Source organism: Aspergillus stella-maris, assembly GCF_047715825.1.
Source record: "Aspergillus stella-maris strain CBS 113639 unplaced genomic scaffold BDV14scaffold_28, whole genome shotgun sequence".
Taxonomy (NCBI): domain Eukaryota; kingdom Fungi; phylum Ascomycota; class Eurotiomycetes; order Eurotiales; family Aspergillaceae; genus Aspergillus; species Aspergillus stella-maris.
The window spans coordinates 262,787-285,608 of NW_027396822.1; the positions used below are offsets into that span (position 1 = coordinate 262,787).

Here is a 22,822-nt window from a genome sequence, read left to right on the forward strand (position 1 = left end):
GAGATATCTTAGGAGAGGTATAGCATTGATAACATATAATCCTTGGACGAAGTGGGCTAGATGGGGTAAGGCAGGGTGTAATCCATCCGATGGCCAACCACAGGGCCATCTTGACAGGTCTGCCTATGTGATATTACCATGAAACCTTCCTCACAAGCGATGAACCTACCTTCCCTATGATACCTTTTGTCAGATTCATCTGGAAGGAGCGACCGGTGATGATTACAAATCGTACCTGCCCTACGAAGCACATCAGTACTTAGGACAGGTGCGCTTCTAGTCGCGCCTTTCTTGTACGTAGAGTATGATTCACGATTCTTGAGGAAGGAGCGACCAATGGCTGGATTATGAATCATACCTGCCTGTTTTGATCAAGACGGCTCTTTCATTTTGTCTCATTGAGGAGTCAGTCTTGATCTTCCCTTACACTCTCCGAAAGGCGCACACGAATGTCCTTTTTACATCAGAACCCAAGACATTCAGAACCCCAAGGCAAGACAAGTATCTACCATGCCTCTGATCCTCTATACATCCCCGCTTCAGTTTCAGGACTCGTCAGTGTCAACTTTCTCCGTGGCTTTCTCAAGGCGTTTCCGCTTCCCCTTCTCCAACTCTGTACACTACTACGGGAAAATGAATCCGTTGTTGAGACCGTGGAGAGAATGCCGCCCTATTATACATATACGAGAGACGTATGAAGAAGACTGCGGCCAGGAAAAGAACGTGGTTGGTTGAGAGCAGCAAAGGAATCACCAAGTGTGCTAGGAGCGGACCGCTTCCTACTCTTCTTTCGCACCACGGGATTTATTGCACCTTCGGTTCCCATTATTCCATACGGTGGCGTCTTCACGTCTTTCAATTCAACCGATCTAAACTGTCCTGGGCTCGATTGTCATAACTCTAAATGCGAGACCCTTCGGGCCAAGTCCGCATATCATCTTGGCTTGTAAGACCCAACATTGGTCCCCAATGGAGCCAAGCCGCGGACCAAGAACCGCGCATGCATGCTTTTCCTGTCATTTGCCGTTGATGGTCTGATGCCTCTCCAGTGAATCTGCGGGGACCAGTGGCCATTTCGATTATCCGATAACCTGGGGTTGCGGGGTAGAAGATATCCACCGCTGTGGAGATGCCATGCTCGGAGATATAACCTGCACAGCCTCCTCCACAAGGCTGCGAATTCCATTGCAAGGCTTGTCATCTATACAGGGTTGAAGGCAGATCAGATTGCCTGCATCGCATTCTGCCTTGTTGAGTCTGCCTTGCGCCTGGAAAGCAAACAACCGGCATCATGGGCTTCAGTCTGCACGCCAACAACAGCAATGACCCGCCCGAGGTGCGAAACTGGCGTATCCATCTGATTACGTGCATTGTTAGTATGGGCGCTATTGCCAGTAAGTTTATTATTTACCACTTTATACAAGGCTAGTTGAGCTAACATGATTGCCTACAGTGGGCTACGATACCAGCGTTATCGGCGGCACTATGGCACTGGACTCATTTCGTCATCACTTTGGCCTGGTTAATGCTTCGGAGACTGAAACAGATACACTGGAGGGGAACATCGTCTCGACTTTCCAAGCAGGTTGTTTCTTTGGGTCGCTGCTCACCTTCCCTCTTGGAGAGAGGTTTGGGCGACGCAATGCCATTGTCATGGCCATTTGCGTTTTCTGCGTCGGGGGTGCGTTGATGGTAAGCAGCATTATCCATTACCATGGGAATGAACACAGAATCGTAAGACTAACTTCCTAAGACCGGCGCATCAGGCCACCTAGGGATCATCTACGGCGGCCGCGCCATCGCAGGCTTCGGCATCGGAGCAGTATCACTCCAAGTCCCAGTCTACATTGCAGAGATGGTAAACACACCAAGACCATAACCCTTTTGTGCAAAAGAACTAACAGACTACTGTACAGTCCCCCGCCTCCATCCGCGGCCGCCTAGTAGGAATATTCGAAATATGCTCGCAAGGAGGTGGCATGCTCGGCTTCTGGATCAACTACGCCATAAACCGCACCGTCTCATCAACACGTATGGCACAATGGCAGATCCCACTCGGAATCCAACTCCTCCCGGGCGGCCTCCTGCTCGCAGGAATCTTCTTCTGCCCCGACACGCCCAGATGGTACGCGAAGAAGGACCGGTGGGATGAAGCAGAGAAGAGCCTCGTCTGGGCGCGCCAGTTACCGGCCGATCATCCATTTATCCAGGGTGAACTGCAGCAAATAAGGGAGCAGTTGTCGTATGATATTGTTCCGTCTGGAAGTAAATATGACCCGTGGTTTTATTTGCAGCGGATGTGGCAGAAGGGAACGAGGAATCGGATTGGGATTGGGTTGTTGCTGATGGCGTTTCAGAATTTGACGGGGGTCAATATTATTACTTAGTATGATTACCCTACCCTGCCCTAATTTCCCCTTCCCTTTCCCGAAAGTCTGTAAATACTAATATATAGCGGCAGCTACTCTCCCCGAATCTTCGAAACTCTCGGCATAAACAGCACCGACACAAAGCTCTTCGCAACAGGCTTCTACGGCATCGCCAAGACCCTAGGAATGATAATATTCAGCGTCTGGCTCGTCGAAAAAGTCGGGCGCCGCAGCGGCCTCATCTACGGCGCTTTCATCGGTTCGCTGCCAATGTGGTATATTGGCGGCTATGTCTTTGAGAGGGACCCTACGGGGACGTCGGCGAGGGGGGATACGGTGCAGGATGCTTGGGGGTATATTGCCATGGTGTGTGTTTATCTTTATGGGTTGATTTATTGTGCGACTTGGCAGGTTGGTTCCCTTCCATACTTTTCCTTCCCTCCCTGTCCTGGACAACCTAGATACTAAAGTGTATGTGATGCCAGGGCATAACATGGGTAATCTGCTCCGAGATCTTCCCCATCGATATCCGCATGCTCTGCGTGTCCATAACAACAGCCGACCAATGGCTCTGGTCATTCATTATCTCCCGCACAACGCCGTATATGATTACTTCTCTCGGGTACGGAACATACTTCTTCTTTGCGGCTCTGATGATCCTCATGGGCTTCTGGGCTTACTTCTTTATTCCCGAGACGAAGGGAAAGACGCTTGAGGAGATGGATGCGTTGTTTGGGGCGCCGAGTTCGGTGGGGGTTAGTTCTTTGGAGAAGAGTGATGGGGAGAAGGGGGGTGCTGTTGTTCATGCTGAGAGGGTTTAGGGCACTAATCTTGGTACAGATTGGCGTGGTATCTGGTAGGGGTCGCTTGGGGGGAGGGGTAGTAGGCAGGTGGGTGAATGGATATAGGCCTTGGACTTGGACTCTGTGGGAGACGGGGTATATTGGGGCTACTTATGCTTTATGGTTTGATGACTTGTACATAGTTTACGTTCATTGAATTGATTACTTGCTTTGGGGAGACTGGTTGATGGCCACGCTCCTTGCATATGACACGGCCGGGGGACAAATGGACCTACCTATAGATCGTTTACCAACCACGGAATGGGCAACCATACCCCGCCACAATATTAATCGTTCCTGCCCAGTAGGTAATTTTAGGATCGCACCTTCCCCAACTGACGACGAGTTCCCTTAGTTGAGGAAGGCACGACTTCCTGCTAAGAAGGAAGGAGCGACCTGGTCACCTAAATCTATACAAGTCCACAGAATCACATATATCAAACTCCTGAGATGAAAAGCACTGGAAAAGAAAAAAAAATATGCAGCATTTATATCACATTACTTGTTGCACACCTCGAACTCATGGGTATCTTCCGACTCAGATGAGTAACCCGTCGCCATGCCACCATACCCTTCCATGCTTCCTCCATCCGGGGACATGCCAGAAGGCTTACCTTCCAGCTTTGTCAACCTCTTTCCGACTCTCCCTTCCTCTTCCCCTTCACCTCCAAAGTCTTGTAGCCATTGAGATTTCCGTTCTTCGTGAGTCTGGGTCTCTTCAGAGGGGCCCTCGCGCGTTTTTGGCGTAGTTTTCTTGGGCATAAGGGTACTTCCCTAAGGTACCAGGCAACGGGGCATTAAGTCTAGGGGGTATCCGTAGAGGTATACTAGACGGGATACCTAGAAGGTTACTCAGCAATATCTTCGAGACCAAATGCTTAGTAGCACTAATAGTGATGATATTCTAGATTCTCATGGATAGCCTCTATTACGCGCCCGGGCTCTAGATAATACACTCGCTCTAACGCCGATAGGAGACAAGGATAATTGCCTACGCCATGTCCATACATTCGTACCGCATCGTACTGCATAACATGTCCTTTCCAGTAGATATATAATACCATCAACCAAATCAGACTAGAAGCCACCTGTCCCTCTAACCCTCTGCACAACACCCACAGCCCCCCTCGCCCAACTAAACTTCCCCGGGTCCAGACCCAGCGCCCCCTCGGCCATCTCGCCAGTGACTGGATCATGCCAGCATCCATCGTCAGGACTAACAAGACCATACTTGGCTGTATTCTGATTCCGATTGACGGCGTCGATCCAAGAGCGGCAGATGAGCGGAGAGTCGAGAAGAAGGTTCACTTCTTGGCTGTGGTAGTAGGATTGCGTATCGAGGTTGCCGTTGCCTGAGGTTTATGTTGTTAGGGCTTTGTCTAGATGAATAACGGGAAATAGGGCTAGGGCTATGGTGGGTACAGTACCTTGTATAGCGACCGCCTCGTCGATGATCATGAGTTTGATATGGCAGCTGCGTTTCTTGAATTTGTTGTGTATAGGTCGGGTCTGGTCTTTTGCGACGTAGTTGTGTATCCGCAGTCGTGATCGTTCGGCGTCGGTGGCGAGGGAGCTGTAGAGGCGGTTCGAGATCATTTCGTTGGTTCCGTTTTGGAAAGGGAGGAGTTGGCCAGCGTCATTGTAGCCTAAACAGAGATAGCAGGTGACTGTTACTCCGCGACGCACGGCGCCTAGTAGTGGCTCGAGAAGTGGTTCAGCGTTCATGTTTGGTGTTTGGATAAAGATTGAGTGTTCGGCATGTTCGATTGCCGCGAGAAATGCGGCGTTTTGCGGGACCACTGTACTTGTGTGGTCGGGTGCTACTGAACTTAGTCTCGTGCAAGGAATATTGAGTCAGGGTTATCTTACATCCATATGGCTCTCTATTTACTAGAGCCAATGGGAATGGTTTGTGCTGGGGATGGAGGATGTACGGCTCCATCTGAACCTCTTGGTCCTCATCGGGAGCATCGCCAGTAGTTGAAGGTTGTTTCGTATGGTCTACAGCAGTTAGTAAAGCAGAACACGATAGATAGAACAGACATACTGAGTAGCCGAGTCACAGGCCTCGTTCGTGACTCTCCATTTTGCGGGTTGAGCAGCCCATTCATCCGTCTCGTCTCAGCCTTAACATCTGTATCGTAGTGCTCCTCTTGTATAGTAAGCATTTTGAGCTCCGCATCCTCCTCATGACATTCATCTGTAATGGTTTCCCGAAAGCTTGAAACCGGCGCATCCTTAGCAGGTGAATCTCGCATAGGCAAAGGCGGCTTCAATGCTTTCCCCCAAGAAATCAACGCACTGTCGTATAATGAATCCACGATCGCTCCTTCAACACGGACCATCATCTCCAGGTTATCGTTGTCCTGGATATTGCTGCTCTGTACGAGCCCGATTCGCCGATCCACAATCATGAACTTGGCGTGGAATGTTCCGAATATTGGCCGATGGTAGTTGATCACCTGCATATCCAGATGCGGGATCTCTTCTGATGACGGGAGATGGACTTTCCCAGCTACGTATCTTCTTTCGTCGACATTTAGGCGATTATCCCAAACCTAGATTATTAGCTCCATAGATCAATTCTCGCATCTAGACTAAGTGCTTACCTGCCTGGGATCCCCCCGATCATAAAGAACCTTAACAACAACCTTCTCTCCTCTCTCACCCGCTCGCCTCGAAAGTTCTCTCAGCGCATTCGTAATAAGCGTCGATGCATCAGAAAAGATCCAATAGTTCGTAGCAAGAAAAACCTCCTTCTCAGCGCGCACAATGCAATTCGCCATATGCCGGCAAAGATCAGGCAGCGGAGCCACAATCGTCAGCGGAAGAACCCCATTACTTCCTATGAGCGGCGGTGAGACAACTCCGCCAAGCGGGTTCTTGTGTAGTGTTGCGATGGCATCGTGGTATATCTGCAGCATGATAAATAAAAGTGCACATTATTTTGAAGAGTGTGAGTACCTTCAAAAACAACCTACTCGGCTCAGCATCCCCCCAATCCCCACACTCCCTCGCCCTGCGCAGCTCACCAGCATCGACATCCTCATCGTCGCTGCTGCTGCTGCTGCTAGAGTTGGAATTGGAGTTGGAAGTAGACGTTGGACTCTTCCTCTCATCAGACTTCCTACGCTCAGCCTTCTCAAACAACTCCTTGAAGACCTTATACGGCTGCTTCGACGTATCCGCCGCAAGCTCCGAAGAGACAGTGTGGTCGCCATGACAAAGATTGTACACGGTGTTGGTTACCATTTTCGGGGGCTTTTGTTTGCGGTGTCTATGGTGCTTCGAGGAATGGTTTAGTATGAGTAGGGAGAAGACAAAGAGGATTGCAACAGCTGCATCCTTGATGGAGGGCATAATCAGATTGAATTAAATGGGGTGGTGAAAGGGGTAGATATTTGTTTTGCTTACGGGATTTGTGCAGCGGCCCTGCGAGTTCCTGCTCTGGTTGACTGCAAACACATGACGCTTGGCCAAGATGACATCACTGGGCTAGGCACCAGTATACCCACGATTAGCACGGTGGGGAGGACACTCCTTGTAGGGCTGATTGAGGTTTTTATTATCAACAATACTTAAATTGTGGGTTGTTCAAAGCTTAGCTATGACCGCATGGTTCTGCAACAGGCTGGTGCTGCGTACTCCCATACTCCGCTATCATACTTTGGATCCATAACGAGCCTGGAAGGGGAGATAAAGCAATTTATAGAAGACTGACGTAGCCCAAGAAAGCCATCCGCGGAAGGCCCGGAACCTTCCTCGGTTTATCCCTCTACCACGTGGCTGTGAGTTTTACTCCTGGTCTTGGATGGCGCAGCCTCAATGTCGCTGTCCTTCACCCCGACAACACCTCCGTCCAGCATACCCGACGCATCAGTCTTCCCAAAGTCGCGCAGTCGAACGCCGTTGTTAAACAACCAATCAACTTGCTCCAGCGTCTTCCCCTTGCACTCGGGTACGCAAAAGTATGTGAAGACAAGGGCCAGGAACGCAACGGAGCCAAATATGAATCCCACCTTGCTACCTAGCCCTACCTCGTTCTCGAAGACAAGATATGGGACGGAGAAATTCACGGCAAAACTAGAAATCAGAATTAGGGCAAGAAACTTCGAATCCAATGGCTGCGCTTACTTGAAACAGACGTTAACGGCAAATCCCAGACGAGACGTATGGTCGCGCAATCGGAGCGAGGTAATCTCCGTCGTCAGCACGTATGTCAGCGGGCCCCAACCACTGGCGAAGCCAACCCCAAAGACAACCATCAGTGAAATTACGCCCTTCATCCTTGGAATTGTGACCGGCTCATCTACACCCAAGCCACCCATAGCCATGAGCCCACCCATCATGATCACGGCTGATAGCATAAGTAACGTTCTGATAGTAGTTAGTATAGCTAACGAGATGCTTTAGGCAGAAGATAACACGGCAACCTACCGTCTTCCTGTCTTATCGGCCATGAATAGTATAACGATCTGGACAGCCGCCGAGATGCAACTTGACATCAGCGTGAACAGCTGAGGGTTGAAGATCTTCAGCGATCGAACATAGACCCCTCCATACTGAGACGTAAAGGCTTGGCCAGTTGCCTGCTGGAAGAAGTTGACAAGAACAACTATGAGCGTGCGCTTAAGGTTGGTGCCCTGGAATAGTTCAATGAAATTTCCCTGCTCTACCTCATTCTCCAGGGCGAACTCCAGTTCTTTAAACTCATTGTTGATTTGCTCCTCTGCGAAAGCTCCTGCGCGAAACTCTCGTAGGCTTTGCTTTGCTTCTTCCACTCGGTTCTGCTGAAGTAGCCATCTCGGGGACTCAGGGAGGAAGAAGATCGACACAGCAATAATAGAAGGAACAATGTAGAAAAGCCCGAGGGGTATGCGCCACGACCGATTGTCGCTGATATGACTCGTACCGTAGCAAGTAGCGTTGATCACTACGCCCCCCAATGTAAGGCTGAGCTGGTATGATCCGACGACGAAAGCGCGAACAGGAGCGGGAACTATGTGACTATTGTAAGCAGCAATCTTTGTGATGACAAGGAAGATGACATACCGATTTCTGACTGGAAGACTGGCACTACGGCAAGTTCCATTCCTACATAGACGTAGTTCAGGATACGCCCGGTCATTATCTGATCGTTTGAATTTGAGGTGACAGTAATCGTTGCCGAAACAAGGGCGTAGACACTCATGATGAACATACACCATCGCCGACCGAGCCGCGCTGAGATAAAGCTACCAATGAGGACACCTAGCCAAGAAGAGAAAAACTGTTAGGAAGTGAAGTCCCACGGGGTCAGGGTGGTGACAACGTACCGGCTGCAAACCCAATGTAGTTGAGACTGTTGAAGAGTGATAGCCATTGGGAATTGAGTTCGTAGGTATCTGTGCTTTCGTAGTACTCGCCAAAGTGCCTGGTGAAGGCCTCCATAGACTGGGTCGTGGCAAAGGCCTGGTTGTCGAAGCCATAGTTGAACGTTGACACGGCGATAACGACGACGGACAGCAAAAGCGTCCGGTTGAAGTACTGAGCTTTCTCAGAGATGAGTTCCATTGTAAAGAGGACGACGATATCTCCACTAACGTCGAGCTATGCAGTGTATAACCAATCTTCTCGGAAACAGTAGACCGCGGAGGCTTTGAGTGAGCAGCGTTGTACCAGTGCCATCGAGCCGACTTTAAGTGCATACTGTCTCAATCCTGTAGCACGAGGTCAGTCACTCCACTCCAAGTCCAAAGGAGGTATGCGAACGGGAAAACTGCACCCAAAACCCGGGGAAGCTCAAGTTGACTGGCACTCGAGGAGAGATCCACACCGAGATCCGGTCCATGCCGGGGGCTTTCCGGTGCCCCATCCGGGTCGGTATACAGCTCGTAGGTCGAAATCTGACTGAGCTCGGCCATGTTATATAATTTGAAAAGCACGATTCCTCTCTTCATTTGTTCCAGTCAGTTCTCGACTCGTTTGACAATCAATTCTCTAAATGGCATCATATTCACTTCCGCCCAAACCGCTCCCGCTCAAGGTGTCGTCCAAGAATGGCGGAGATAGGCCGAACTATGTCATTTTCATGCCAGATCAGCTGAGGTACGACTCGCTTGGATGTACGAAAGATGCAAGCGAAGTTCAAACGCCAAACATTGACGCCTTCCGTCGCCGTGGCACTCTTTTCACCAACTGCTTTACTCAAGCATCTGTTTGTTCGCAGTCAAGATGCAGCATGTTCACGGGCTGCTATCCCCACGTCAGCGGACATCGCAGCCTTGAAAACCTCATCAAGCCATGGGAGCCCAATATCTTGCGTATCATGAAAAAGAACGGATATCATGTTGCTTGTCTGGCGCCCCGTGGCGATACGTTCGCCCCGACCGTCACTGAGATGAGTGTATCCGAATATGGGTTCCTGGAGACGCCAGAGTTTATGCCCAAGTTTGCAGGAGGCGGCAACAAAAGTGTTCCCAAAGAAGACATCTGGGGTCGATTATTCTATAAGGGCCTTCGAAACGCCAACGAGGCTCTTGATTACGACGACGCTGTGGTGCGATCAGCTTTGAAGTGGCTCGAATGCCCGCCAAGTGACAAACCGTGGGTACTTTTCATGCCACTTATTTTCCCGCACTGCCCGTTCCAGGTTGAGGAACCTTACTTTTCCATGTACGACCGCTCGCAGATGTCTAGTGTTGTCTCAACACCGGACAAGAAAACGGGCTACGAGCCTCGTTATATGAAAACCATTCGGGAGAGGTACGGAACAGACCGCGCAACTGACAAGGTCTGGAAAGAGATCAAAGCCACATACTATGGAATGATCACGCGTCTGGACGATCAATTTGGTCGTGTTTTGAAGAAGGTGGATGACCTAGGACTCTGGAAAGATACAGTAACCATGTTCTTCACTGATCATGGCGAGTATCTGGGAGACCATGGACTCATTGAGAAATGGCCATCTGGGCTGTCGGAGACACTTGTACGGGAACCTCTAATCATAGGAGGTGCTGGACTCCCTGAAGACAAAACAGTCGACGCCATGACGGAAATGGTAGATCTCGTTCCCACGATGCTTGAACTCTCAGGTATCGGCGAGCACTTTCCTCACAACGGCAAATCATGGATACCCGTCCTCGTCAATGATGTAACCGAGCACAAAAAGTATGCATTCTCAGAGGGAGACTTCCTGGCATCAGAGGAACCTTTGCTTGAGCAGGCGCCATATCCGTACGACATCAAGGCTGGTTTGCAGCACGAGGATACCACACTCGTTGGGAGGCAATCTCCCTCAGGGATGAAAAATATGCCTACATCTACCGGCTGTACGAACCCGCAGAACTGTACGACCGGGCTGCTGATCCGCACGAGTTGCACAACCTTGCCGGTGAACCTGAGTACCGCGACCTAGTGAGCAAGTACGAAAAGGAGGTCCTTCGCTGGCTTGTTGGTGGAAGCGATTTTCTGCCGTGGCAGAAGGACAACCGGTTTCCCCAGGTCAATCTGCAGAGTCCAAAAGAGCAGATGGAGGAGCGTCTCCGCAATTCCAGCTAACCATTTGTACGAAATATCAAAGTTATGCCGTTGTTTCGTGCCGTTATCAAATTTGAGCCGACAGTAGTCTTTAGGTGCATATCAGCTCAGCTTCAAGATAGCTTCATCGTTCAACGGCCGCGCATACCTAGAATCTGCACAGCACCTTAAGAGAATGTTCAGATGGCTTGCGCAGTATGTATTGATCTCTCGTAACGGCCTTTTCCCAATCCACGATCGGTTCGCTTGCGTGGACGTTCTAGTCTCTGTTTCGAATCGCAACATGCGCTAGTGTGCTGTCGCCATCGAGATGGGTTCGCACGCAAATCGTCGGTCGGCCCAGCAGGTGACACGCGCCCCGACCCGGGCTCTTTCCGCCGACACCCGGCAGCACCCCTTGCACCTTCCCAAACCACATCCATGGCCTCATCCTCTAGAAAGATCACTGACGGTGTGGACCCTTCTCGTGAGGCAAGCCCTGCTCAATATGATCAATCTCGCACCGTGGTCGCATCGTCAGCTTGCAATTCCTGTCGCTCCAGAAAGGTCAAATGCGACCGCAATCAACCAGTCTGTAGTGCGTGTACGCGCCTTCATCTGCGATGTTCCTATGACAGGAGGTCAGCGAGCCCTATCTCTGGAGTCAGAGACTTTTCGGGCTATGCGGAAGCAGGAACAAAGAGAAAGAGGACCCGCCAAGCATGCAACGCCTGTCGAATCGTGAAAGCACGGTGTTCCGGGATAAGTCCTTGTGAAAGATGTGCTTCCAAGGGCTTGGATTGCGACCTCACAAGATCAGAAACCAATTATCGTAGCAGTGTCGACGAGCCAGCAAACACACCAACGCCCAACACGTCTACCAGTATTGTCTCTGGCACGTCGGTTTGGCCACTAGACAAGGCAACGGCAAGGCGCTATCTCGATGTTTACTTCGAAGGAGCAAGCAGAACACTTCCCGCGTTTCTTCACAAACCAAGTATATTAGCCAAATGGAGTACAGGCGAGCTGGATCCGAACTTGCTCAAGTGCATGGTGGCATTTGGCCTATTCCTCGGCGATACGCGGTCGGAAGGACGGGCAACCGCTGGAACTTGGATTCAAGAGGTGCAGGACGATGCCTTCAAAAGAATAGGGCGACAGTCGGTAGAACACTTGAGTATTCTTGTGATTCTGCTGCGGTTTCGATTCCAAGCCGGCAACTTCTCGGATGCTTGGAGCCTTCTGGCTATTGCCGCTCGCTCAGCCTTCACGCTGCGACTGAACTATGAGCACGAGGATGACCCAGATCCTGTTAGGCAATAATCGAGCAGACGCCTCATGTGGGCGATATACCAGCTAGATCGCTTGTACTCTGGCGGCATGGAAGACTTGACTGTTTGTCCTATCGGAAGGATACACATTCGCTTGCCCTGTGACGAGCGAAGTTTTGAGACGGGGATTCCCTCGAGGGCCGCTTTCTTCAACGACACTGCTTCCATTTCCGGTGGTGGTATAGACGCGCACGCTTCCAAGCTCGTTCTTCTTGCAATTAGAGATAGAATCCTCAAGTTCGTTCCCTGTAGTTCCGTATTTAAAAGCAAGCCTTAGCTGACAATAGGCAGGTATACAAAAGGCGTCCGAAGAAAAGGCAGCAGCCCAGCAGAGAGCCGCGCTGCAATGGAGGACCTTCAGCTGGAACTGATCGCATTTGAGCAGAGCCTCCCAGCTGAGCTCAAGCTCACTCCCCAAAGATTCGCCGTAATGGGCCATTCTCGTGAGGCTAGCGCTTATGTTGGCCTTCACGCGCTGTGGATGCTGTGTCACTGTGATCTTCATCGCTTTTGCGTACCTGGAATCCTCGAGTCCGCGTCGAAAAAGGCACTCGACCGGACTCCTCCAGATTTTATCCAGTATTGCCAGAGAACTTGTCTATCCATGGCCGTCCGCCTCTGTCGGCTGTGGTCCGATCTGTATGCCCTCGAGTCGCACGAGTATTTTGGCGATGAATTTCTAGCCGTTTCGATATACCAGGTGACCCAAATTCTGCATCATCTGCCTCACTTGCTGACAGGGGATGGGGATATCAGTATCGCGTCCCTCAAGAAGCGGCTTAGCGAGGCGCTACAACTTGCAGCTCCTTTGCGGTGGGAGTATGCCAGTGCTATCCGATGTCTCAAGGATTGCGAGCGCCTAATCCGCGCGCTCGGGCGAGAGCCCGCTCCTCAAACCTCCACAAGATCACATGCAGTTGAACGAGAGCATTTGGCATCAAGCCACACGATATTGACACAGTTGTATAGGGATCGAGATGCTGCTGACGGAAGCACGGACATTGAAGTAACAGAAGGTCAACGGCTCAACCGGGATTCCCATGACAGGGAAGTGGAAGCATCGTTGTATCCTAAAACTAGTACGGGTGTGTTAGACAGGCAGCGGAGGGAAGAGGAATCGGGCGAACCTGCACTTTCTGACATGTTTGTGTTCGACCCATTCAACATGCAGCTGAATGGCTATTATGACCCTCAGCTTGATCTATCGTTCTTGTAGCTATTTCCAGGGCATTGGTCGAGGCACCCTCGGTGATAGCAGCTGTGCTCCATTTGAGAGCGAGGAAGGAGCGCGTTCAGGGCATGTGACCTCTGCCTCCTTCGTCGTATGCCGTCCGGACGGTGTCTTGCTTGCAAGAAGAGCATTCTACTATCTACAAGGGTCAGCCGCCTATGCCAAAGTTTTTCTCATTTCATAAGCCAACTGTCAGATTTGCTTCATCTTAATACATTATCCAATTTCTGGCACCCAAATTCAGCGAGCAATCACCATATCCCCCGATCAAGACTTCTTTGCCGTCGCCTTGCTATATGGCTCCCCAAATTCAGCATACCATTTCTTCACGAACTTTTGACCTGGCCCAGCTCCGATCATCTCCTCTCCAGCCTCCAATTGTTGCGATACCTCAGTCATAAACTCGTCGATAGTCAAGAAATTCGGGTTGTTCTTCTTCTTATTGTCATCCGGGTCTTCTCGTTCACGATGCAAATCTGTCTCCACTCCCGGCGGAGCGATCTCGATCACCTTGATCTTATCCTTCAATCCCGCATACTCGATCTGCGTCCGCAGGTTCACAGTCCAGAAGTGCACCCACGCCTTGGTCGCGTTATAGCAAGGGTTGATGACTGAGAAGGGAATAAATCCAAGCACAGACGATACGTTGATGACTGCGGCGGATGGTTTCGACTTGAAGTGCTCCAGCAATCCAAGAGCTAGATGCATCGGTCCACGAATGTTGATGTCGATTTCTTGATCCGCTTTCTGGAGGAACTCTGCAGTTGGCGTCTTGAAGACCTCGAGTGGTCGTTGAACGCCTGCGTTGTTGATTATGCAGTCTAGGTCTGGGTGCTCTTTCGTCAAGCGGGAGATGAACTCCGGGAATTTGGCTGTCTCTCCCGTATCGAGGACATAGTAGCCCGCTGCGCCGATTTCACTCGACGTCGATTTGAGGTTCGACTCTGTGCGTCCGGCGATGAGGACCTTGATGCCTTTCGAAATCAGGTACGATGAGAGTGCTTTTCCGATACCGCCGCCGCCTCCGGTCACAAGGGCGCAAGTAAATGGGAGTTTGCTTGACATTTGTCGATGTCGCTGAGAACAGTGATGAGGTGAAAGATTATCGGACATCTTGATGCGCCTGAATCCCTTTTATTGCCAGCTCATGCAGACGTCAGCCCGGCGAATTTTGTGTGGTCTGGAATTCTGCGGAGCAACTTTATACTTTGCATGATGTCACATTCCGGAGGTGCATAGCGATCGAACAATCAGATAGATACAGGGTTTTTCAAAGGCTCTTCAGAGGAGGGTCTAAATCGATAAGGATAGCTTTATGCACGTTGCTATTCTATCTGTTAAGCTCAAGAAGCCTCATGGGGCCACAGATGCCAGCAGTTGCTAATGAGGGGCATGAGGGGTAGCTACCACAACAACGGATACATGCGATGGACCCCTCGGTGAACCTCAAAGGCATCTTTAAGCACTCACGATCTTCTTGCTGACGATATTTGTAATGCCATTCCTGTATCCATTGCTTTCATAAGCAATCTGCATTTATCCTCAAGCTCCCCACAATAAGCACCCAAATTACCCGCTCAGGGCGATCTGATTCGAGCGCTTACACCTACCATCCTTAAACCCGCTATTTCCGCAATCCCCTCACTGCCTACAAATGCCTGCCGCGGCGACCTCGTAGCTCTTCCGCCTGGGTAGCTTGATTCTTGACCACCGTATCTCAAACTCACAATTTGATCGAGCAACGAAAAGACGAAATAATGGCCGCGGTCCTCCAAAGCCAGAAAACCGCCCTAATAACCGGCGCAGCGTCGGGCATCGGTTTCGCATTCGCTAAGCTCTGTCGCAGTAAAGGAATGCACCTTGCCCTGCTCGACATCGACGCGACGAATCTCCCGAGAGCGAAGGAAGCTTTAACGAAGTCCGGTTCGTCGGATACATCGCTCAAGACAGAGACGTTTACAATTGATGTTGGTGATAAAGCGGCTTGGGATAATGTTGCTGCGAAAGTAAAGGATACGTTCCCGTCGCTGGATCTTGTCCTGCTTAATGCGGCGCGGATGACGAAGCCTAAGGGTGCGAATGGTAGTGGTGATCCCTGGAGCGGGAATGTGGAGTACTGGCGGGAGGTGAGAGGTCATTTTTCTATATTTACCCAAACCGCATATACATGAGACATCCCGCATCCGCTGCCATATACTGTGCGCATATGCACGTGTATATGTAGGTCAGACCGACGTTCTTGTTCGCTAGCTAACTGACTGTTTCTTCTTGCTGCCGTTAACAGACCTTCGACACAAACGTCTTCGGGCCCATTAATGGGATCAGCGCGCTCCTCCCCCTCATCAAGGCGGGTGATAAGTCACCTAAGAGCATCGTCATCACGGGCTCAAAGCAGGGAATCACGAACCCCCCTGGCGCCGGGAACCCAGCGTATAACTCCACAAAGGGCGCAATCAAGATATTGACCGAGCATCTCGCGCACGATCTTCGCTCGGACGAGGCAACGGCGCATATATCAGCTCATTTGCTTGTTCCTGGTTGGACGTTCACTGGTCTCTCAGGAAACGTAGGGCCAACGGATGAGAAGGAGACCAAGAAGCCGAATGGTGCGTGGGCGCCTAGCCAGGTTGCGGAGGAACTTGAGAAAGCATTGGAAAGAGGTTCATTCTACGTGATTTGCCCGGATGATGATGTTGACCGGGCACTGGACCAGGCGAGGATGAAGTGGGGGACTGAGGATATCCTGGAGGATAGGCCTGCGCTGTCGAGGTGGGATGCGAAATGGAAGGGGGAGGCAGAGAAGGCAATTCAGGAGGACGCGAAGAGGCGGAGGGCGGTGTAAGTGTATGCCGTACAGTATTTCGTGCATATACACATGCATGTGGTGTGATCAATTGTTGTCGGATGTACCAGTACTTCCATATTTCATCTATCAACCGCCTTTAATTGATGTCTTGGATTTTTGATGAAGTTACATTGAGTTGGAGTAGCGGATTTGTTGGCGCTGCAGGTACCTCTTCAGAGAATGCATTTCTAATCTTCGACTGGACTGACGAGATATGATGGAAGTCTGCAAGGTGCTTGTGAGATCGGGCGCGTCGTATAGCATGCCCAGCTCAGGATTCCATGAAGAGCTTCGGCGCCTGCCGACGTTAGGCGTGAGGCTTTACCGGAACCGTTATCAGGGCCGTCTTGGGTAGCCTCGGGCGCGATTAACACGATTTAAAATCGCGGGCTAATGCGAAGTCGATGGTAGACTCAATAGAATGATTGGCTGGGGTTCAACAAGATGTTATCACTTCATCGATAGTGGAAATCACGCCTAGACCTTGAGTGGAAGGACGGTAGTGTTAGTTTAGTGTACTGTAGAGTGTAGAGTGCCAAGGCAGGAATTACAGTGGACAGGGATCTGCAAGCCCAGAATCCTTCCCCTTCCTTTCCCTTCCTTTGCTCTGGCCTTTCCCCTCCTCCAGACTCTTCACGCTTCACCTCCTTTCCTCCACTTTGTCTAGTTTATCGCCTCCGCTTATCGATGCTGGAGTGATCATCGATCATACGAGATGCTGCTTTATTCCGCTCTTCCTCCACCTCAGATCCTCCTTCTCCCCCTCCATGTATGACCGTTTACTGTCATCAGCTCAATTAACACTCGCATGACCCACGTTTTTAGTGTTCTCTGCATCATATAAACTGATTATCCACCCCCGCTTGTGTTTGTTGCGACATAAACGCCAAGCTTTAAGCCTCGCCGGAGTCACCCGTGAGTGGATGCAAGGTTGCAGTTCAAGAGATCGATTGTCACTTGGCTTCGAGGCCCTGGACGGCCAGCGCACATCCCCGTCAGGCTCTTGCTCCGTGTGATTGGTCTCTTCCCCTCATTCGCTAGGTTATCGCTATCTGTTGGCTTACTTCCTGGCTTCTTGGTCTGCGAGAACGCGGGCGCTATCCGACCCCTGGCCACCAACCACACGACCAGTCACCACCCGCCTCGTGCTGCTCTCTAGGCATGGGGCCCGTGTCGACTATTATCAGAGCTAAAATTGAAGATAAGGGTTAACATGGATCAGGAGGCAAAAAAGCTCCAGGTCTCGCTCAACCGTCCTCCACCTCCAGGAGGTATCAGAAGGTGCTTTTCTGGCACATGCGAACTACATGTCGCACCAAAAGTAGTTCCCAGGTGCAGAGGCTCAGGAGGTCTTATCACAGGCATGCAAACCTTGTACCCATTCCGTGTTTTCGCCAGAAGATGGTTTGTGGTTTAACTTTGACCCTATCAAAGTGATCGGCGCTCTTTTTTCTGGGGCTGCGACTCTGCGCTGGGAAAAGCTCCGGCCGTACCGCCTCGTTCTAGAAAAGTCCCGGCAACCCGCCGTGGCTTGGAGTCCAAGACCTCCCCTGACAGTGCGAAATGCGGGCAGCGGCGCATCTCGCGTCAAGCTGCCAAGCATCTAAGAGAGTCACACTGGGACTTCACAACGAATCATGAAGTCGTTCGGGTTTCTCAAGGCTCCTTCACAGGACACTAGGCCCGGCTGCAGAAGGACGGTGTACTACCTTCCTAAAATAGACGTAGGGCAGGGACAAGCGGGACCAGGGGAGCACCGCTAAAGGCGCATGTGAGGAGAGACATTGGCAACGGTTGGGGCAGGGTGCATCGTGATCGCAATCCAGTGGCTCGTCCCTCGCCCGGTGATCCATCTTGCTTTTTTAGCAGCTCGAGATCAATTGGGTGCTGTGCTGATCATCGCAGGCACTACTTGCGTGCTGCTAACGGCATCCATCATGCTGATAACGATGTCTCCGAATGGAGCACAGTAATGCAATCGTCTGAAGACGCAATGTCACCCTGTGAGTTCTAGCTATGAGTCTTGGATCCTTGTCAATTCGCGATAAAAGATATTAATGACGCAGAGTTGGAGATAATGGACGGCTGGCGAAAGGTATAAGAAGAGCGTTTGTACCCGTCGTTCCTTCCTGGACAAGCAGCAAAGCAATTCCCTTCAATCCCTCGAAAAATCTCTCCAAGACTCTGTCTATTCGAACCTCAGGATTCCCGCCATGCATTCGATCAAGCGCTCGATCCTCCTTCTCGGAGCCCTTCTTCCTGCCGTCTTTGGTGCGCCCATCGAAGCTCCCCGCGCAACCGAGAAGGTCCCCGGAAAGTACATTGTTACGTTCAAGTCCGGTCTTGAGGCCGAGCAGATTGATGCTCACACTACCTGGGCCTCAAACGTCCACAAGCGCAACTTGGCGCGCCGTGGTCTGGCTGAGCGCGACTACGCCGGAATTGAGAAGAACTACAAAATCAACAAGTTCGCAGCCTACTCCGGTTCTTTCGACGATGCTACCATCGAGGAGATCCGTAACAACGTCGATGTTTGTCCCCTACAAAACTCAGTCCAGCGGAAGTTTGTTAACTGTCACGCAGGTCGCCAACGTGGAGGAAGACCAGCTCTGGTACATCACTGCCCTAACCACTCAGAGCAACGCTCCTTGGGGTCTTGGCGCTATCTCGCACCAGGGCGAATCGAGCACCGACTACATCTACGACACTAGCGCGGGATCCGGCACTTACGCCTACGTCGTTGACACCGGTATCAACACCAGCCACGAGGAGTTTGGTGGACGTGCCAGCCTTGCCTACAACGCCGTTGGTGGCCAGCATGTCGACTCCGTCGGCCACGGCACCCACGTTGCTGGCACCATTGGTGGAACAACCTACGGTGTTTCCAAGGAGGCCGAACTTCTCTCCGTCAAGGTCTTCCAGGGCGAATCTAGCAGCACTTCCATCATTCTCGACGGTTACAACTGGGCTGTTGACGACATTGTCAGCAACGGCCGCGCCGACAGCTCCGCGATCAACCTTAGCTTGGGTGAGTATCATTTTCCAGCTATCATTGGTTTCATTCTTGCTAATTTGTATTCCCAGGCGGTGGATACTCCTACGCCTTCAACAACGCCGTTGAGAGCGCTTACGACGAGGGTGTTCTCACTGTGGTTGCGGCTGGTAACGACAACGTGAGTTTTCATAAATTTCCACATTGCATAGCGGATATCTTACTAACGTGTAACTCCAGTCTGATGCCTCCACCACGAGCCCTGCCTCTGCCCCCAACGCTCTCACTGTCGCTGCTAGCAACATCGACAATGCCCGCGCCTACTTCTCCAACTACGGCAGTGTTGTCGACATTTTCGGCCCCGGTGAGGACATCCTCTCCGCCTGGATCGGCTCCAACTCTGCTACCAACACCATCTCTGGTACCTCCATGGCCACTCCCCACATTGTTGGCTTGTCCCTGTACTTGATCGCTCTTGAGGGTCTCTCCGGCCCTGGTGCTGTCATCTCCCGCATCAAGGAGCTCGCTACTGAGGGCGTCCTTTCCGACGTTTCTGGCAGCCCCAACGCACTTGCCTACAACGGCGCCTAAGCGTGGACAGTTTCAACCTGAGTATAAAAGTGACGATGGCCCAGTGGGGGCAACTGAACATGAGAAGAGAAGAGACAAGACGCGGACAGGATAATTAGAGTAATGACCCATGACGACCTGTTAAGTTATTACGAATGCACATATTTTTATCCTCTAAACACTGAACCTATCCCGTTAGATCGACCGGCAGCCCTCCCCGAGGATCGTGGAGAAAGTAGTACGCAAGCTTCATTCACTCCTAGACGCTTATCAGCGGTTTTACAGAACAAAACAAGATTTGCAGCAGTCGACACCAAGCTTTTTTCATAGTCCCTTGATGAAGGTGACGTCGTAGTTCCCCAAGTTACCGGCCCCGAGGAATGCTGAGCTAGCTACGAGACCCGTGACCTGGCTCCATCCTTCCTTGGAAACCGCTGGGTAACTCCAGTCTTTCTCCAGCCCACATTTCTCCTCTATCCCTACTCATCTGCCCTGGTCCCTGCGTCTTGATCCGCCCGCAAATAAACCTTTTGAGTTCCCCTCGGGAGTTCTAGCGTGGTTTTGGTCCGTGAGACGAGGGAGCCATTTACAAACAGACGCCTACCCGTGTTGAGCGCCATTTGCTGGACGACTGTTACCCGCTCATATATCTGGGATACTTCTTCCACTTGGGTACTGACCACTGATCCACCTCCCTGCATGACCTACCAGCAAGCACACGTCGCTCTGTGGGCCAGTTCTGCGAATTTCCCGCTGGGTTTCATCCACTGGAATGCGGGAACCCAAAAGGGCCCATCCAGAATGTTCACCGGAGGCCAATGCTGTTGGAGAGCGGCCTGTCTTTTACACAAAGGCTTCGGGTGCAACATACAATCAGTAGGTGCATCACATCGCATCCCTTGCTTGCATTCATTCATTCGATTGTCTGTCTGCTTCTCCTCGCGCTCGCCTCCTTGTCTCGCGGCTGCTAACTTTGCTAGAGTACTTTTAGGCACTATCAAGGACCTGCAGCGGAGACAATGGCAGCCTATACACTCCTTACCCCCTTCTTGACTCCACGGCCGTCTATAAAGTGACGCTATCCACCCTTCAAATTCTCGGCATTGCGGAAAATATAGTTACGTGAAATGTCTCAGTTAGAGTCCGACAAGGAATTCCTGCAGCTGTCTCTAGCCCAGCACGGGCTTAGAGTAGCCTCTGATGGGTACCACATTCAATGGGCTGTTGGGAATAAGCGGCATCCTCGCAATTGGACTATTGGTCGAAAGGTCCATGATATCGCCCTGCTTATCTTTCTCGAATTCTTCACGTATGTCTTTCGTTGTTGTTCTTCTAGTTTGATGATGGCGCAATAGGCTAACGTTCCACGATGCTTGTAGCACGGCTGTCAGCACGGCTGGTGTAGGTCCCTTGCTTCGATTGATCCTTCACGCATGACAGATTTGCTGACTGCATTAGTCTACTGCTGCAAATGCTGCAGCACCAGAGTTTGGTCTGTCCGAGGAACTGTCAATATTCGTTTTCGTCACAATGTTCGTTCAACGTCGATGAATAAAATAAGAAGCGAAATACTGACCTTTGTGCAGCTATCTGCTAGGGCAAGCTCTCGGGGGTATTATTCTGCCACCATATTCAGAATGTTTTGGAAGAAAACGTCTTTACATTATCAGTTCGGTCACTTACAGCATCTCATGCATTATCATTGCCGCGGTACCGACTCTCGAAGGCGTCGTTCTCGGTCGAATCCTTAGTGGGTTCCTCTCGGCCATCCCAAGCACAATTGTTGTTGGCAGCGTCGAGGACATGTTCAATTCTCGAGACCGTGTTTGGATGATCTGGATCTGGGCTCTAGTCGCTAACCTCGGCCTGATTGTTGGTCCGATCATGGGTACCTTTACTGTCGCTGATCTGGGTTGGTATGTTTATCGGAGCCAGACTATATGCTCTCTTGATTCTATATGTCGTCTGGACGTCCGCTAACTTCAGTCTACCAGGCGCTGGCTTTTCTACTTCGCGGCCATTGTAACTGGAGTTTTAAGTCTTCTCCTGCTGGGCATTCGCGAGTCTCGTCCTGCTCTCCTGCTCGAACGGGAGGTAGCCAAGCTTCGAGAAATCACCAAGATCGACTATCTCCAGAGTCTGAACCCGGATAGTGCACCTGATCTCAGAGCATTCGTACGTATTGCACTGGGTCGTCCCATCAAACTCTTCTTCACGGAGCTCATTGTCTTCACTGTCTCGGTCATGAGTGCCGTGGCGACTGCTCTCGTTTACCTTTTCACCCAGGCTCTGCCTCCGATATACGAGTCCTTTGGGTTCAGCAGCAAACAAGCATGCCTTCCGTTCATCGCTATTGGAGCTGGATTAAGTCTGGGGTTATTGACGCGGTACCTGGACTTCCATCTGATTGAGCGACGCCGTAGGCATGGTCACACCCTTCTACCGGAGCATAAACTCACAGGTTTCTGGATCGGTTCCGGAGTCCTTGCCGGCTCTCTGTGGGTTTTTGCTTGGACGATTCCTCCCGCCGTTCAAAACCTGCACTGGGTAGTGTCTGTGCTGGCGTTGATACTCATTGGGTATGCGCTCAATGAGATCGACTACGTTCTAGGTGGATATCTCGCAGACAGCTACCTCAGTTATGCCGCCAGCGGACTGGCTGCCCTCAGCCTCATCCGAGCGCTTCTTTCCGGTATTTTGCCCCTTGTGTCAGCTCCAATGTTCACAGATCTTGGTAATAACGTCGCCGCTTCATTGCTCGCCGCGGTTGCCACTCTGTTCTGCTTGGTCCCCCCGTTGTTCTCACGCTTTGGCGAGACAATTCGTGCACAGAGCAAATTCGCCAAGTACAGCTTGGATATGTACCAGGAGCACAGTGTTGATGAAGACGGGTACTAGCATTGGAAACGTTGGTTGGAGGAGAGTAGCCGGATAGCATGTGAAAAAGAAAAGAGAGGTATCGTTTTGTGCCAAGGGGTGGTGGTTGTATATTTTGGAGTTTGCACGTGGTTATTTGTCGTACAGGTTTGCAGGCGACCTGTCATTGCAGTTCCGTTGCCTGAGTTTTTTATCTTTGACTTTAGTTTAGCTTCCAAAAGATATAGACGTTTGAAGAGATATTATCACTAGCTATCTTCTTCTCATC

At 51.1% G+C, this 22,822-nt stretch overlaps 10 protein-coding genes across 10 annotated transcripts; 6 read left to right on the forward strand and 4 right to left on the reverse strand.

Moving 5' to 3' along the window:
* Positions 1 to 1,291: 1,291 nt before the first annotated feature.
* On the forward strand, positions 1,292 to 3,190 carry BDV14DRAFT_200337 (sugar porter family MFS transporter; the record flags this gene model as incomplete). The annotated part of the gene is made up of 6 exons (XM_073773490.1): positions 1,292 to 1,394; positions 1,454 to 1,692; positions 1,754 to 1,858; positions 1,917 to 2,386; positions 2,462 to 2,780; positions 2,855 to 3,190. 6 exons carry the CDS (start codon positions 1,292 to 1,294, stop codon positions 3,188 to 3,190), a joined length of 1,572 nt encoding a protein of 523 aa, XP_073628038.1.
* A 503-nt stretch (positions 3,191 to 3,693) lies between these two features.
* BDV14DRAFT_173681 (IQ calmodulin-binding motif protein) lies at positions 3,694 to 6,608 on the reverse strand. Its single transcript, XM_073768771.1, has 6 exons — positions 6,176 to 6,608; positions 5,821 to 6,126; positions 5,259 to 5,769; positions 5,081 to 5,212; positions 4,639 to 5,031; positions 3,694 to 4,563 (listed from the first exon to the last, which is right to left on the reverse strand). The coding sequence occupies exons 1-6, from the start codon at positions 6,569 to 6,571 to the stop codon at positions 4,289 to 4,291; spliced, it is 2,013 nt and encodes a 670-aa protein (XP_073628039.1). The 5' UTR covers positions 6,572 to 6,608; the 3' UTR covers positions 3,694 to 4,288.
* A 370-nt stretch (positions 6,609 to 6,978) lies between these two features.
* On the reverse strand, positions 6,979 to 9,114 carry BDV14DRAFT_200339 (uncharacterized protein; the record flags this gene model as incomplete). Its single annotated transcript, XM_073773491.1, has 7 exons — positions 6,979 to 7,294; positions 7,346 to 7,588; positions 7,649 to 8,210; positions 8,264 to 8,461; positions 8,527 to 8,800; positions 8,901 to 8,910; positions 8,963 to 9,114. The coding sequence occupies 7 exons, from the start codon at positions 9,112 to 9,114 to the stop codon at positions 6,979 to 6,981; spliced, it is 1,755 nt and encodes a 584-aa protein (XP_073628040.1).
* Positions 9,033 to 10,750, forward strand: BDV14DRAFT_208926 (alkaline-phosphatase-like protein; the record flags this gene model as incomplete). The annotated part of the gene is made up of 2 exons (XM_073775523.1): positions 9,033 to 10,426; positions 10,492 to 10,750. The coding sequence occupies exons 1-2, from the start codon at positions 9,195 to 9,197 to the stop codon at positions 10,748 to 10,750; spliced, it is 1,491 nt and encodes a 496-aa protein (XP_073628041.1). The 5' UTR covers positions 9,033 to 9,194.
* Positions 10,751 to 11,132: 382 nt separating this feature from the next.
* BDV14DRAFT_208928 (Zn(II)2Cys6 transcription factor) lies at positions 11,133 to 13,255 on the forward strand (the record flags this gene model as incomplete). The annotated part of the gene is made up of 3 exons (XM_073775524.1): positions 11,133 to 12,019; positions 12,065 to 12,276; positions 12,331 to 13,255. The coding sequence occupies exons 1-3, from the start codon at positions 11,150 to 11,152 to the stop codon at positions 13,253 to 13,255; spliced, it is 2,007 nt and encodes a 668-aa protein (XP_073628042.1). The 5' UTR covers positions 11,133 to 11,149.
* A 178-nt stretch (positions 13,256 to 13,433) lies between these two features.
* Positions 13,434 to 14,418, reverse strand: BDV14DRAFT_173690 (uncharacterized protein). Its single transcript, XM_073768772.1, has one exon. It carries the CDS (start codon positions 14,381 to 14,383, stop codon positions 13,538 to 13,540), a length of 846 nt encoding a protein of 281 aa, XP_073628043.1. The 5' UTR covers positions 14,384 to 14,418; the 3' UTR covers positions 13,434 to 13,537.
* A 546-nt stretch (positions 14,419 to 14,964) lies between these two features.
* BDV14DRAFT_173691 (SDR family NAD(P)-dependent oxidoreductase) lies at positions 14,965 to 16,333 on the forward strand. The gene is made up of 2 exons (XM_073768773.1): positions 14,965 to 15,396; positions 15,555 to 16,333. The coding sequence occupies exons 1-2, from the start codon at positions 15,028 to 15,030 to the stop codon at positions 16,110 to 16,112; spliced, it is 927 nt and encodes a 308-aa protein (XP_073628044.1). The 5' UTR covers positions 14,965 to 15,027; the 3' UTR covers positions 16,113 to 16,333.
* A 425-nt stretch (positions 16,334 to 16,758) lies between these two features.
* Positions 16,759 to 17,857, reverse strand: BDV14DRAFT_173692 (uncharacterized protein). Its single transcript, XM_073768774.1, has one exon. The coding sequence runs from the start codon at positions 17,716 to 17,718 to the stop codon at positions 17,458 to 17,460; it is 261 nt and encodes an 86-aa protein (XP_073628045.1). The 5' UTR covers positions 17,719 to 17,857; the 3' UTR covers positions 16,759 to 17,457.
* Positions 17,858 to 18,328: 471 nt separating this feature from the next.
* BDV14DRAFT_200344 (S8 family peptidase) lies at positions 18,329 to 19,698 on the forward strand (the record flags this gene model as incomplete). Its single annotated transcript, XM_073773492.1, has 4 exons — positions 18,329 to 18,646; positions 18,699 to 19,143; positions 19,200 to 19,288; positions 19,348 to 19,698. 4 exons carry the CDS (start codon positions 18,329 to 18,331, stop codon positions 19,696 to 19,698), a joined length of 1,203 nt encoding a protein of 400 aa, XP_073628046.1.
* A 1,106-nt stretch (positions 19,699 to 20,804) lies between these two features.
* On the forward strand, positions 20,805 to 22,575 carry BDV14DRAFT_200345 (putative MFS multidrug transporter; the record flags this gene model as incomplete). The annotated part of the gene is made up of 5 exons (XM_073773493.1): positions 20,805 to 20,986; positions 21,057 to 21,078; positions 21,136 to 21,209; positions 21,264 to 21,593; positions 21,672 to 22,575. 5 exons carry the CDS (start codon positions 20,805 to 20,807, stop codon positions 22,573 to 22,575), a joined length of 1,512 nt encoding a protein of 503 aa, XP_073628047.1.
* Between the last annotated feature and the right edge of the window lie 247 nt (positions 22,576 to 22,822).

Excerpts from the sequence above, each read along its gene's own strand:
- BDV14DRAFT_173681 (XM_073768771.1), bottom strand. The coding sequence starts at position 6,571 with ATGCCCTCCATCAAGGATGCAGCTGTTGCAATCCTCTTTGTCTTCTCC. Across the intron at positions 6,127-6,175 it reads CGAGTAGGTTGTTTTTGAAG|ATATACCACGATGCCATCGC; the intron begins GTACTCACACTC and ends ATCATGCTGCAG. Across the intron at positions 4,564-4,638 it reads CGAGGCGGTCGCTATACAAG|GCAACGGCAACCTCGATACG; the intron begins GTACTGTACCCA and ends CATAAACCTCAG.
- BDV14DRAFT_173690 (XM_073768772.1), bottom strand. The coding sequence starts at position 14,383 with ATGTCCGATAATCTTTCACCTCATCACTGTTCTCAGCGACATCGACAA.
- BDV14DRAFT_173691 (XM_073768773.1), top strand. The coding sequence starts at position 15,028 with ATGGCCGCGGTCCTCCAAAGCCAGAAAACCGCCCTAATAACCGGCGCA. Across the intron at positions 15,397-15,554 it reads ATGTGGAGTACTGGCGGGAG|ACCTTCGACACAAACGTCTT; the intron begins GTGAGAGGTCAT and ends TGCCGTTAACAG.
- BDV14DRAFT_173692 (XM_073768774.1), bottom strand. The coding sequence starts at position 17,718 with ATGCTTGGCAGCTTGACGCGAGATGCGCCGCTGCCCGCATTTCGCACT.